The sequence below is a fragment of the Cibotium barometz genome, chromosome 18 (genome assembly GCF_041138505.1).
Source record: "Cibotium barometz isolate CiBa-2024 chromosome 18, ASM4113850v1, whole genome shotgun sequence".
Taxonomy (NCBI): Eukaryota; Viridiplantae; Streptophyta; class Polypodiopsida; order Cyatheales; family Cibotiaceae; genus Cibotium; species Cibotium barometz.
Window position 1 is genome coordinate 29,548,762 of NC_141063.1, and position 15,710 is coordinate 29,564,471.

General features: G+C 44.2%; 1 protein-coding gene across 2 annotated transcripts in view; it reads right to left on the reverse strand.

The window, feature by feature from the left end:
- Positions 1-1,434: 1,434 nt before the first annotated feature.
- Positions 1,435-15,710, reverse strand: part of LOC147629176 (uncharacterized) — a 47,073-nt gene continuing 32,797 nt past the window's right edge. The window contains exons 4-7 of one of the 2 annotated variants that reach the window (XR_015267915.1): positions 3,149-3,687; positions 2,458-3,054; positions 2,105-2,368; positions 1,435-1,969 (exon numbers count right to left, since the gene is read on the reverse strand). Coding sequence is in view for 1 of the 2 variants with exons in the window: in XM_086812432.1 (XP_086668558.1) it covers positions 2,212-2,368; positions 2,458-3,054; positions 3,149-3,687 (1,293 nt within the window). In the remaining variant the exon portion in view is untranslated. Of the gene's footprint in view, positions 2,369-2,457; positions 3,055-3,148; positions 3,688-15,710 lie in introns of both variants that reach the window. The other variant, XM_086812432.1, reaches the window with a different exon arrangement.

Consider the following 15,710-nt stretch of genomic DNA (forward strand, 5'->3'; position numbering starts at 1 on the left):
CATTACCTTTGCTTGTCTTGTATCATCTTCCTACCCTTACTAGGTGCTTGTCTAAGAAGGAAAGAGAAGGTGCAGTGATAGCCCTAGAAACTCCTCTTATACCAAGGAGAATGGCTGCGCCGGGTGAGTGTTGTCCCCTTGCCAATTTTCAAAGGAGAGTATAACAAAAACCCCGATCTTCATGTAGCAAATTTCTTGGTAGCAAGAATAGCAAATAGTGCTAGAGCCACGGCTAGCCAATCAAAAACCCCGATCTTCATGTAGTAGATTTCTTGGTTGTAGGAATAGCAAATAATGGCAGAACCACCGAGCATTGGCTAGCCATTTTCCCTGCATCTTTAAAGGCAAGGAAATGGCCAAAAATGCCAGAACCCTCAAGCATTGGCTAGCCATTTTCCGTACCATCTTGAAAGGCACAACGTTTCAATGATATGAAAGAAAACATGGATGATTTTGCAACTAGGGTTTCTTATACATTTCAAGAGAGAAGGAATTGTGGATAGAATGACAGATGAATTTATAAACCTAGGACAACTAGAGGGAGAAAGGATAGAGTCTTTACACCTCTAGGATGGAGTAGATTCCCAAGAGATGGGGTACTTGCTAATTAAGAGATTTTACCTTTGCAATTTCTAGAGCAAGGGTTATCCACCATCATTATAAAAACAACACATCCCATACCATTACCGATGCAACCAACCGTAAAACTCTATGGGCTAGATCAAACTTCAAACTAGTCAGTCTGAGCAATTGAGGCACAGAAGGCTATGATATAGGAGTATCCCTTGCCATAATTCTCTTGCTTTTTGTGTGCACCCTCATGTTGATAGGTTAAAATTTTCAAAAGTCTTGGAAAATATTCAATTTTATTGACTCTCATTGAAAGTTCGAGTTGAGTGTAGTACTATTAAGGTGAGTATGGCAATTCCCCTATAAGGATCCATATTATCCAAGTCATTTCATTAGATTATGCATGACGTGGTAAAATTGAGAAAAAATAATAAGTCCCACATTCCTTTACTTGGATTTTCTACTGCATGTAATCTATAATTTTTTTCAAAATAAATAAAGAAACCCACGTAAATTGATATCATAATAAAGGTCCTAAATTGCAAACGTTCTTTTTTTCAGTCCTATCAATTTCCAAATTGTTTTTGAAATAAGAAAATTGATATTAAACCAAAGTAAAAAAATAGAGAGCTAAATTATACAAACAGAGGAGGGAATGCGGGAAAAAAAATAGGACCTGGCTGGGCCATTTTATTAAAAAAAAAAATTGGTTTTCGAACTCTCGAGCTAATTCTATGCGGCAAGCTGACATTTGTCAAAAGGAAAACATTTTTCTCAACAAATCAAAAAATTAAGAGCCTTTAAATTTTGAAGGTTTTTCTTGTGAACATGCATATTTTTGACCTAAAATTCAACTTAAAAATGCCTTAAATATTATTGCAGATTTTTTAAAATTAAGAAATTGAATTTTACAAAAATGTCGCAGGCCCATTGTATATAGTTTGCAGGTTTTGTGTGAATACTGGAGCCACTGAGTGTACTCACTGGCTCTTGATGCACAGGACAGGGACTCAGCATCACTGTCCATTCCCCTTAAGGTGATGCTGAGTTTATGTGGCACTCAACAAAGTGATACACAAAAGCATATATATTCTCCTCGTATATTTTGAAAGCCACACAAAAACCCTAAACACCACATGGGTTACATGTGAAAGGACCAAATCTGTAACTGAAGGAGATGCACTCCTAGAACAGGAAGTAGTGTGACATTGCCATGGGGCATCATGTTCTTATCAAAGTATCTCCATGGTATTTTGGCAATCTAGTATGTCACTTGAAGTTCATCAGATACGGACTCCATATTAAAAACATGGCCTGCAATGTACAGCTAAAATGCAGACAGGTGGGCGGCTCGATTGCTCATCCATGTGCAGCTTCCCCCCACCTGTCCTCAGATGCTCTGACAGCAAGAACAGGCCAGTAATACAAGTAAAGGGCCTCAGAATCAAAGCTTTACCCGCTACAAGACAAGATGCTTTATAGCTTACAGATGGTTGTGGTAGTACATAACTACAGCACACAGAAATACATGTACCTTCTTGGAAATATTTGAGTAATTGTGTTCATAATCTCTATCCAAGTACATGCCAGTATTGCCTCTGGAAGAAGAGCTCCTTCAATCTTATGCCCAAGTTCCATGTCTCAGTCTCGATCCCACCGCTCGCCTATTCTTTGCAAGATTCTTTTCTTAATGGCATCCCACTGGGAAGGATGTAAAGGAGCCCCGGACTTTGCATTGGTCACAAAAAAGATGTCCTCAATAACGTTGCCTTGGGTAGAAATCTTGGCTGTCTTGACACTGCAGTCATACAATTCATGTAATTGAAGGTAAGGGCTTTAATCACAGCTCATAAGAAGGAACAAAGAGCAGGTGCCATGGCCACCAACCTGACTCCCATATCACTAAAGGCCGTGGTGATGTCTGAAAGTAGCATCTCCTGATTGACTCCTGTGATTGACACTTCTGTTTCTGTGCTGTGATTTTGGAACTGCACTTTGAAAACAGAGCTAACATCAGATTTCTTTAAACATGCCTTGCCATTTCCAGGGTTCACAACATTGTCATGAACTAATAATAGGGAGGGTTCTGGATCATCCAAAGACTCCAAACTAAGTTCATCCGCGGTGTTGTCCTCAACACATGGTTCTTTGCCATTAGAGAAGATATCTGTTGAACCCGTAGGTTGACTAGCTTCCTGATCTTGATCAGAGATAACTTCAACAAAGGGATCTAGAGAAGTAACTTGGAGCTCTTCAACACTTGAGCCTGATGCATTAGCTGCCGATAACTCTTCACTTGAACATGCATTCAATTGATCATGAGAAAATTCTGATTCCTCTTGTTCTGAGGAAGACTGGTTAGCCATTTGTGACTGCATGGAAGTGGTGGTAGCTTCATGAGCAGATGATGTGAATGACTGCATCAGTATCCCACTCTCCATCTCTTCATTCACACCGTTGTCGAAGTCAGAGTACAGTATCCTCCTAATAAAATGAGACCACAAATTCATTCAAACTTCATCGTTGATGTTGAGAACAAGAGTTTTTTTATATAAAAAATCATGGAAGTGTAACTTACCCCAATTTGAATTTCTCCCATAGTACCATCTTGGTCACCTCAATGCCTCTTGCAAGTGGCAAAGTGGAGGAATCCATACCAGGTTGACGACGGACATGTCGTATATACTCATTAGAAGCCTCACTCAGTGCATTGTCTGCTGCAACAATAGCTCCATTGTTCAGATTTAAAAGGTCAAAAAGCTTGATGTAATCCTTGGGATCTCCCGTAAAGAAGGCGAAGTCGATGTCCTTTTTTGTCAATAACACATTGCCAGGCTCACTGACAATGAACTCCACGAACTGTAAAAGACCTAAGTACTTCATATGATGGCGGACAATATCCTGTTTCTCTTCATCTGTGTGTATAGACACCAAAAAACCACCTGTTGCTTGTGCAGCGGCTGCAAGTGCTATGGTTGAAATCCCACAACCAACTTGCAAGATGCTACGAGAATTTATCCCAGCTGCAAGTGCAGCAATAAACTCTGCACTGGTAGGCTCCAACACTTGGCGTAAAGAGGAGCCTCTGGATTGCTGCCTTTCCAAAATCCTTTTTCTCTGCACCACAATATGAAGTCACTATATGTGTTAGCTTATCACAGAATCCTGACAAGAAAAGCATATAACAAATGTTGCACTAGGTGTGTCTTTAAGAACATTTGGAAGGACTATTTCTGCCAAGAACTAAGATGAGATGTTACCACGAGTTATATGAAAGAAACTGGTACAAATGTTGCAATAAACATGGAGCAGCAAAAAGTATACTCTGTCATCACTACCAGATGCAGGCGCTGTTGCATGCATCAGCTCCACCTCTCAGTTAGGTTACCAATTAGGAGTTAGGGTCAGGGCTTAGCAAAAGAATCAGCTCATGTAGTGATGCCTAAGCTACAGAAGGACAAAAGAAGCTAACTGTGAATGCAGTTAATGAAAAACACAAGTTAAGGAACCTACTGGAAAAAAATAACTCAAAGTCGGCCAATTTAGCTGGCATACTTTTCGTATATATGACCCCCTCTAATTTTCTATGATTAGGATCCGCTCCCTTGTATTTTACTCTCACATGTATGTCTCCACGTGATCATTATGGATTCGTTGTACTCCTTTTGGTCTCATAGACCCATAGGGTCTTTGAATATGTTAATATTACTCTCTCTCTCTCTCTCTCTCTCTCTCTCTCTCTCTCTCACACACACACACACACACACAATAAGTGCCCATTCCATTATATGCACATGACATTGTTCTAATCTTAAGGGTCGGTGTGGGAGGCTGGCTCACCTCAAAAGCTGTCGAGGCCGGGGTGGTGGTTTATGCAAGGGTCTTCTTAGGGCAAGCCTTAGAAGCCTGTCCTTTTGTATGACAAAAGAAACATCGCCCCTCCTTGTATTGTTCGTGCTCTTAGGTACTGAGCTTACCACCTATCTTGCCGGCTAGAGCCTTCTAGTCTCGAGTAAGGTGAGGTCCATTGTTCGATTTCTTGGAGCCAGAGGCTCCTAGGGTAGACCCTGATAGGGTCTCGTTCTGGCCCTTGCCATTGGCGGTGGCTGCCTTGGCTACTTCGGGTTGGGAGGGCTTCGGCTTTCCATTATTGTATTTCATCTCGGCACTTCACGCAAGCGAAAGTGCCCGATCAAAAGTCTATGGTTTGAACATGCACACATCCCACTGTGATTTGCGTGTCTAAACCGCAGAGAAATTGACCTCGTTTGTCCTCATCTGATATTTGCAATTGTAAAGCCAGGTGAGTGGCTTTATTTGCAAACTCGAGGACTAGTTGCGCGTTTTGCCGCAATCCCAGATACTCATCCTCGAGTCGCTCAAGACAGTGAGGCAATAGAAACCGCTTCTTGAGGTCCATGACAAATTGGTCCCACTTGTAGGCAGCAACTCTATAACTATAATTTGCCTGGGCCCAATGAGTCCACAAAGAGATAGCTTCCCCTTCAATGTAGCAACTAGCTACTAACACCACCTTCTCTATATCTAACTTCCTACCAGCAACAAAATAGGCTTCAAATTGATGAATCCAATAATACAAAGTTGTGGGATCGAGTTTATCGTTATACTTACTAAAATCACCCTTTCGTGAAGGTGAGTCGAAGAAGTGGTGGGTAATGTCCTTGCATTGAGAGCTGCAAGGCATCACTCATGCACCACGTGTCGTGGTTGTTCCTCCTATGTGGCAAGACGGGCTACCGCCTATGTTCGAAGCTCTACCTCCCGTACATGCAAATCATGTAATGCATGGGATTGTTGTGTTAACTCCGCAAGTGGAGATAGCCAAAGCAAAGAGGCTTGGGAAGGAATCTCAGACGGAGGGGGGGAGGGGATGGGGGTCGGGATGGGGGTCGGGAAGAGGTATCCGTTTCTCCAAGGCCTATATTGAAGCCGTGCACGCCCGCATTTGTTCCCCTTGTTGCGCTATGATGCACATAAATTCCTGGAACATGGAACTTGGCTTCTAGAAGCAGTCGATCTCGAAGAAACGGTTTCTGTCTGGTGAAGGAGCTATGGAAGCTCAACTGTAGAGAGTTAGGGTTTCATGTGGAAGAGATACACAGAGAAGAAGGGGGAGAGAGAGAGAGACAGACATGTGGGGATAAGTCAACTCACAGTATGAGTGTGTGACTCCCCTATCACACATGTATATTTGCTCTAGTACACATAGTGCACTTAGTACATTAAAAGTACTAAGTGTACTATGTACTATAAAACTTATGGGCTAGTACACACTACGAATCTTGACAAGCTGAATCTGCTTGTTCTCTATCACCTCTCTGATGAAGTGATACTTCACATCCACATGCTTCGTCTTTGCATGAAAGACAGGGTTCTTTGCCAACTGGATGGCACTCTGACTGTCACAATGCAACAATGGAATATCCCCTGTATAACCCAAATCAACCACTAACCGAGATAGCCATAATGCCTCCTTGCAAGCCTCTGTGGCTGCAATATACTCGGCCTCTGTAGTAGATAAGGCAGTGCACTTCTGCATCCTAGATATCCATGACACAGCACCTCCTGTGAATGTAAACACATAACCGGTAGTAGACTTCCGGTTATCTGGATGACCGGCATAATCCGAACCCGTGTAACCATGCACTAATGCATCCTGTTTGCCAAAGCAAATGCACATATCCTGTGTGCCCTTCAGGTATCTCATGACACCTTTCACTGCTTCCCAATGCTTCTTGCCAGGGTTGGCCATGTATCTAGAAACCACTCCCACTGCAAATGCAATGTCCGGCCTGGTAGCAACCATGGCATACATGAGGCTGCCACAAGCTGAAGCATACGGAATCTTGGCCATATCAGCCCTGTCACTATCCGACTGTGGGCTGTCCATAGCACTTAGTTTCACATATGGAGGCAAAGGAGTACTAGTCTTCTTCCCCCCATCCATATTGAACCTCTGCAAAACTTTGCCAATGTATTCCTTCTGAGACAAATACAACACATGCTGATTTCTGTCCCAAAGTATTCGCATACCCAAAATGTGATTTGCATCACCCAAATCCTTCATATCAAAGGTTTGATGCAGCCTCTTCTTCAAGGTATCCATCTCTTTACGAGATTTCCCGGCAATCAACATATCATCAACATACAAGATGAGGATCAATAGACTGCCATCCAAAGCTTTCTTGGTGTATAAGCAGTGATCTATGTCACTCCTCCTGAAATCCTGGGATTTCATGAATGTATCAAATTTATGATACCATTCCCTTGGTGCCTGTTTGAGCCCATAAAGACTCTTTTTCAGCTTGCATACAAGCTTCTCCTTTCCATTCACTGCATAACCCTTTGGCTGTTGCATATATATCTCCTCATGGAGATCACCGTGAAGAAAAGCAGTCTTCACATCCATCTGAATCAAATCCAGATCATCATGAGCAACCAAAGCTAATACAGCTCTAAGTGTGGTCATTTTGACCACTGGAGAGAAGATCTCATCAAAGTCCACACCATATTCCTGCTTGAAGCCCTTAGCCACTAACCTGGCTTTGTATCTTGGCTTTGCATCAGGTGCACCTTTGAGTCTGTAAACCCACTTGCATGGCAAAACCTTCTTGCCTGTAGGCAAATGCACCAACTTCCATGTTCATTTTTTGTGTAGAGAATCCATCTCTGACTTCATAGCACGCTCCCAAAGAGCCTTGTCTGCCCTCTGTAAAGCCTCCTTATAACATGAGGGCTCCCCACAATCAGTGAGCATCAAGTAGTCAACCCCTGGAACAAACCTGTCAGGGGGTCTGGAGTGTCTTGTGGACCTCCGTACCCAATGACCATCATTTGCAGGTTGCTATCCAGCCTGCATATCACCTATTGGTGGCTCCTGTTCCATGCCATAAGGTTGAAAGATCATGCTATCTCCTCTAACTGTGGGATATCCATAGGGATATCTTCTGCCATCTCTAGCTGTCCATTTGGACCATTTTCAGCACCATTTAAGGGCTGGTTTTGTTGCTGTAATGGCTGATTTACAGCCCTTGGTTGTTGTCCATGATGTCCATCATCATCAAAGATGACTCTGCTAGGCTCTTGTTGCCTTGCAGGCTCCTTATACATGCATGTTTCATAAAAAATGACATCATTGCTGCGTATAATCTTTCTATTCACTGGATCCCAAAGTCTATACCCCATTTCACACCTCTCACCATATCCTAGGAATATGCATTTGTGAGACTTAGGATCAAGTTTGGTGCGTACTTCCCTGCGTATGTGCACGTACGCAACGCAACCAAACACTCTCAAGTGCTTGTAGGACGGAGGCTTCCCTGTCCATACTTCCTCTGGCACTTTCCCACCAAGCCTCATGTTAGGTGACCTGTTTATAAGATGAACAGCTGTCATAACAACTTCAGCCCAAAAACCATGAGGTAACGCAGCATGTGACAACATAGAACGGACCTTCTCCTGAATGGTCCTGTTCATCCTCTCTGCTGTCCCGTTTTGTGGAGGATCATAAGGAGTAGAGAGCTCCCTCTTGATGCCTTTAGCATCACAAAAGTCCTGAAACTGTTTGGACATATACTCTCCACCATTGTCGGAACGCAAAGCCTTCAGTGTTTTGCCAGTTTGATTCTCAACATGAGCAACAAACTTCTCAAACACTGAGAATGTATCACTCTTCAAACGAAGAGGATAAACCCACACCTTGCGTGTGGCATCATCAATAAAAGACACAAAATATTTTGCCCCTCCCAAAGAAAGCTGAGGCATCTCACATACATCTGTATGCACAAGCTCTAACTAAGCATCTTTTTGTCCAAGAGCTTTCTTGTGGGGGCACTGGAGTTGCCTGCTATATATACAATGCTCACAAAACTGAAAACTTGAGAACTTTAGAGAAGGCAAGTAACCAAAACGAGACAATTGCTCCATTCCTTTGACACTCATGTGTCCCAACCGGCTATGCCACATAGAGATTTCCGGCAGCTCGGTTGCATTTACATTAGCATGGTGACAAACATTAGCATGCATGAAGTATAGAGTGTCCACCTTAAAGCCTCTGGCAACAACCAGTGAGCCCTTACTAATCTTCCACTTTCCACGACCAAATGTGGTAACATAACCAGCATCATCAAACTGTCCAGTAGAAAGCAGGTTCTTCTTGATCTCAGGCACATGCCTGACATCATGGAGCATAAGCTGTGAGCCATCTGAAAACACAAGCCTCACATCACCTCTGCCAAGAATCTTGCATGCATGCTTGTCACCCAAATAAACTACTCCTTCATTGCTAGCAGTATACCTGACAAACAAGTCTCTGCAACCTGTGACATGAAAGGAGGCACCTGAATCAATGATCCATGAGTGCATACCATGACCATCTCCTGCAAGAAGTGAATGGGCATCAAGTGAAGACGTGAATAGGACTTCATCCTCACTGTCACCTGCATGTGACACATTGACTTCTTCAATCTTGACTCCACTTTTGCCCTTTGGCTTTGCATCTTTGGCTTCATCTTTGTCTTTGTCTTTTCCTTTGCCCTTTTCCTTTTGATCATTCTTCCATTTGTAGCATTGCTTTTTGATATGTCCCTTCTTGCCACAATAATGGCATTCCAAGTCCTTTTTGGAGCGGGACTTGCTCCTTCCCCGTTCTTGGCTTTTACCCCTTTGCTGGGATCTCCCACGTGCATTCATTGCTTTGGACTTTCCAACAGAGTTGTTCTTCCTGTTCATCTCCTCTTAAAGGAGAGCACCCTCCATATCTGCATATGACAGCATAGCATTTGAATTGCTAGGGCTGTCCTGAATGTGTCCCAACTCTCTGGCAAAGTGCATAAGAGAAAGGTGGCTTTGAACTCATCGTCCATTGCCAACTTTTGATTGATTACTTGGCTGACAACACCATTAAACTCATTTAGATAGGCTGTCATAGATGCCCCTTCCTTCATTTGAAGACCTATGAGTTTCTTCAACCAATACACTTTGCTTGAGGCACTTTGCTGGGCATACAAGTCCTGCAATCTTTGCCACATTCCCCAAGCTGTCTTCTCTTCACGTATGCTGAAAAGTAAAGAGTCTGACACAGACAACATGATGGTGGATCTTGCCAGCTCATCCATATCTTCCCATTCTTCAGCAGTAAGAGAAGCGGGCATTACACCCCTTTCTTTGATGGGCTTGTGCTGCTTCTTCTGGAGCAACACATTATAGCACTGGGTTTGCCAAATGTCATAATTATGTGAGCCTTCAAGCTTCTTGATGTGAAGCAATGAAGAGCTCTCACCTGTGGTTGCCATAGCAATATGCAACCTTTGTCAATGCCTGACTCCCTGCAAGATGTGCAAACACTGCACCAAAGCACACAAAGTGCTCACAGTTGTTCTCCCAAAGTTTATCTCCCACTGCGGAAGCACGAATGCAACTCTCCTCCCATTGAATGTGATAAAATCACCAAAATCTGGTTGCTGCAGATTTATGACAGCACCTTAGATGTGCTCTGTTCCCCTTCCAAAACACTGTACAACAGTACTAAATGCTCACCAATGATGTACCAAATCTGTGCTGGCAAGTACAGCAGCTAAAAATGAGCCTTTTCCTCACTCAAATCAATGTACAGCCATGCCAAAACTTGTACAAAGTTGTACCAAATCTGTACCAACAAGTACAGTAGCAATAAATGCTCTCCTGGCTGTCCAAATGAGTGAAAATCAGACCTTGACAGTCCCCACCACTGCATACAACAGTCCCGAACAGAAATTGGGCAAAAGCCCCTTAACTGCAAGTGGATTTCTGAGGGTTCAAGGCATAAAAGTCTTCCCTGCTGCTTTGCCAAGCTCAACAAGCACAAAATCTTGAAAAGCCCCTTGATTCAAGATCAATTTCTGATCATACATGGTACATTAACGCACATGAAGGCATCCAGAGTCTTCACAATGCTACCCCCTGGCCACATATACATCCAATACATAAAAGCCCCTTGATTTACAGGCACATTGAGAGTTGACAGGCATCAACACATTGCCCAAAGCATCAAATGCCAGTGCCTGCATGCAAATCAACCCAATTGGCACAAAAGCCCTTTGATTTGCACTCCAATTTCCTGCAATTTTGGCCCGAATGTGAGATTGCTCACATCATACAGCATGTATGAATGCCCAATGGCACAATTACATCAAAAGCCCCAAATTTTGACATCCAATTTCCTGCAAGTTGGCGCGGAATGTGACCAACGTCACCTAATTGTTGCCAATTTTGCTCAAAAACTGAGCAATTTGGACCTGTACCTGTTCAATTGATGATTGTACCTGCTCAATTGATGATTGTACCTGCTCAGGCAATTTTTGATTTATGTTGCAGAAAGGGGGTGTCGAATTTGCTGACTCGTGTTGATGATGTATTCATGCTGCTTGCTGGTCAGGCTTCTACCGTTAGTGCAACAGGGCACAGGTAGGTTGCTGCAAGAGCCACAGGAGGCAACGACAGTCACAACTGGCGATGGTGGGCACAGCTGGCGATGGTGTTGTCAATGGGCGGCGAAGGGCAGCTGCCGTGTATTCGTGTATCCGCCCAACGCCTGCGTGCGCTTTTGCTTTAAGCTGCAAGTGGGCGTGAAAGCACCGGGGACGCCGACGACGATGACCTTCTTGCCGGCCGCGTCGGAGAAGTGAGGATTCTCTGGGAGCGTTGGACACGTGGAACGGCGGGGACGCGACACCCTGCGCTTGGGCGGGCGTGGTGTGCGTTGCTACGCCTTGTGGCCGGGCCGTGTTTGTTGCTTCCACCTTCGCCTAGTGGTGGCGGGTTGTGCTTGCCCAGCCTGGCTTCGACGGCTCACTCGTAGGCGACTACGGCTCAACAGCTCTGCGCACAGGCGACCAGCGAACCAGTTCTGCATACGCAGCACACAGGTCCGTACAGCACACGCAGGGAGCACACGCAGGGAGCACCACACGCAGCTCTTCTACAATCGATTTCCAGCGCTGCAACTCAGCACACGATTTTCCTCTCTGCACGCTTCACAGCTCTGCTGGCTGTACATAGCACTCCTCCAAGCTCTGATACCAGTTGAAGGAGCTATGGAAGCTCAGCTGTAGAGAGTTAGGGTTTCATGTGGGAGACATACACAGAGAAGAAGGGAGAGAGAGAGAGAGAGAGAGACATGTGGGGATAAGTCAACTCACAGTATGAGTGTGTGACTCTCCTATCACACATGTATATTTGCTCTAGTACACATAGTGCACTTAGTACATTAAAAGTACTAAGTGTACTATGTACTATAAAACTTATGGCCTAGTACACACTACAAGTGTGGGCATAATGCCTTTACCCCAACATCAGGTGTTCTCTCTCATCATCGGAATTCACCATAGTGAGAGTGGTCAAGTTTTTCCTTGACCAAAATAATACCATTTACTATGTGTGTGGGAGACATTTCCGGTCTTCTAGAGGCTTTGTCCTTCAAGGGATGAATGGGAGTGCATCTAAAAAACCAACCACACACACACACACACACACAAAAAACTTCTTTTTTTCTTGGCTGAATCTCTTCACCAAAAGGCAAAAGCTCTGATGCCACTGTAACATGCAAAAGCTTACAGACAAGATTATACTTTGATAATGAATATTCAGCACCTTGGTTCCTAACGATTACACAATCACACTCGATTGGGAAGGGCCCCCACCAGGGACTGGTGTATTTGCTTTATTGAATGATGAGAAAAAGACTGATTTCTGTAGGTCCAACTTGGCTGTAAACCTGCACTTGACTCTTGACCTTCAAGTTTGCCAACTATAGTGAAGGCCCCTTTGGCTGGCCGCCTTGCTACCCAAGCCTGAATGCTCTGATACCAATGTTGCATGCGCAGAAGCCTTGCTGTATGATCTACAGCCCTAAGCTTGATTAAGAACAAGACGCTGAATGAACATGATTAAGGCAGAGGAGAGGAGAGAGAGAGAGAGAGAGAGAGAGTTGGTGTTAGGGTTTTATTTGTATAATAGTACAAAGAGTTAACTTAAAAGTCTGACATCTTCTAGGCTATTGGTCTACCCCAAAGGGTTGACCTTTGGCCTTCTACATGCCAATACTGACTCTACTTCTGCAAAAGGTGAATGATGAATGAATAATGAATGCAAATGTTGTCTTTGCATAAATATATGTAGAGGTTGTTGGTCGGCCTACTGCTGCTGCTGTCAGCCAGCTTTGGACAAATATATTCATAAAATAATCCTTTAAATGCTACACTTACTTCCATGTTTGCCCAAACCTATTGGCCTTCACACTATCACTTGGCCGATTGGGTGCCGACTGCTGTATGGAGGCTGCCGACTGGTCACCCATGCCCTCCATGATGCTTAACATGCTGATGATGTTGATCCTGATGATGATGATACTCATGCTTATTGCCCACAACTATGTTACATAGGTATGCCCAAAACTACAAGTCCCTCTGTTCCTTCCAAGCAGGAAGAAAGCAATCTGCTCCATGGGTATACACCCATGAGAGCTTGCGTCGCTCCCATGCCAAGAAACATAACCAGGTGACCTTGTACTTGCTGCCAATAACCCATGTACACAGTGTACTTGCAGCCAAGCAAAACAGCCCATAAACAGTCTCAAAACAGTCCCGGCTATGCGCCTCCTTCAGCCCGCTCCTTCCCTTCCAAGAGAGAGAGAAAGACAGAGAGAGACCTTCTCAGCCATGCGCCTCTTGTCTTGCAGCCGAGAGAGAGAAGACCTGTGGGTGAACCTGCTGTCCAGCCCGGCACTCCCTCTTTCAGTCCACACTTTTGTGTCTAGCACTGCCTGTACGAACAGCAATGCAGCCCAACAGACAACCTCTTGCCAAAAGCCAAGGAGAGAGGGAAATTCAGCAGACGCCTGTATACACTGCAGCACAGCAACCAGCCAGCCCCCTCCAAAAGCCAAAGGGAGAGAAAGGTTCAACGCCTGTGTCTCTGTTCTGTAGTACAGCAGCCAACTAGCCTTTTTTCCCCAAAAAGCACGCGTAAGAAGATATTCAGCTGCGCTTGTATTCTCTGTAGCGCAGCCCGCCAGCAGTACCGTCCAAAAAGCATACAAGAGAGGCGCAGCCTGTCTACAGCTCCTTCCCAAAAAGCATGAGATAGCCAGAAGCGCAGCCTGCCAGCCACTTTTTTTCCAAAAAGCATGAGAGAGAAAGAAAGGTGTGATAGCCCCCACTCTCCAAAAGTGGTGTAAGCCTCCAAAATTAGCCTATGGGGCCACCATCCTTTAAATTAAAGTTTTTAAACCTTTGTCCCCTCCAACCCTTTGTCCCCTTGGGTTATGTGAAGGGACTTTTATCACTTGGCCCCAAACTGGTGCCATTCACACTGTCCACCATGTCCCCGTGCACACCTGCATACTCTCCAGAGAAAAACACAAGGTCGTGACAGTGGGTAGCAAAATCAAACGCAACCAAGACATAGCCGTTGCAGAGGAACTAAATGTCGAAGATCTTGCCTTGCTTTCCAATTAGCACCGCTTACAGGAGATCTTGCATCTGCCCTCGGGCCAGTTTGCTACCACAGAACCTGTAGATGAGGGTGACAGGAGCTCGAGATTCACTTCATAAAAAGGGAAAAATAGGGTGACTTTCGTCAGGTTGAGAAATTGCTTTCATCAGCTAAGGACACAGCAGGACCTTTCAGTTTTCAGATTTGTCAAACGAATAACATATTGTACCTGCTCCATTGGCAGGGGACTTGTAAGCAGCATACACGTATCTTTGTTACATGTACAGACAATTTGTTTGATGGTTCGATGGAGGATCAAATATCAAAACCAGTTCTCCAACCATTCCATCTTCTCAAGTTTTAGCACAGAATGGGAGGATCAACCAGAACCACCATCAGACCCCATATGTGATTCCAGAACTAGATTTCCATATCTAGAGACTAGTACCAGTTCCAAAACGATCTTCCAGTTGTTGTAGTAGCACCAATTCCAGATTATCAAGATAAACAAGAGAAAATGTCACATGCATCAAGTCTCGTGTTTAGCAAAAGAATCAACCCACTAATCTGCAAAGGGACAGAAGAGGCTAAGTGTGAAGGTAATTAATCCACCTTGATCCCCATTCTAGACACCTTCCACAAGTCTTGTGAAGTAGACAGTCAAGGAGGAGAGAGCAGACGTAAGGAGTGGCACATTCAACCTGAACAACAGCAACAAACGTGGATACAGTCCAGAAATTTCAATCCAAGGAAATTTCAAATACTAGGAGAGGACTACAACAGGGTTTCTTGCTTTAAGCACTTTAGTTTTCAAAAGATCTAGCATGATTCTTGTAGATAATTCAGTAGTATTCACTTTAGTAATTACTAATATACAATAGATTAGGTTGAGAAAATTAAGTCTTCCAATGTCATTCTTTCCTCTCGTCCTCATTTTCAGTTAGTAATTCCAAAAATCACACTTCCATTAGGACACCCTGACATAAAGCAAAGAACAAAGGTCCCCAAGGCAAGCTTAAAAACTTGGCAACTGTTAGTCGAAACAGCACAACTGGGCACTGACCATAGGAGTAGAGGTAGGACAAGACCAAGAGTGGAACAAACAGGTTAGCTCAGCCAAAAGCATGCATGCCCCAGATTGGGGCAGCCTGTGTTAAAGGTGAAACTCAGCTATAATTTCAGGAGCTGGTGGCGTTATTTATGACTTAAAATAGTGGCCAACTCAAAGGCTGACTGAAGCCAGCACTGCGACATACTGTCCATTAGCCCTACTCTCAAGTGCAATGTACGTCTAAGTGACCTTGAAATATAACTTGTGTATATGTTTGCTTCCAATCCAGTCTACCTAACACCAATATAAGAGCTGGTTCATATCTAGTTTTCAGCCAGGAAAATTTTCTTCTTCTTAATTGCTATCGAAGATAGGGTCAGCCTTCAGGACATTCCTCAGCTGCAACATTTGGCATAGCCAAGGACAGCCAACACATATTTTCTTTTCGCGACATTTCAAGTATGTACACCTCCTCTCCTCTCTCGATTCTGATGAATACGCACCCCCTCCTCCCTTCCTCCCTTCCTCGTATCCTTGTTCTCCTTGTGGTGGATGTCCGGGAGAGACCTCCGGCAGACGCACTGCACGTACTCGCCCA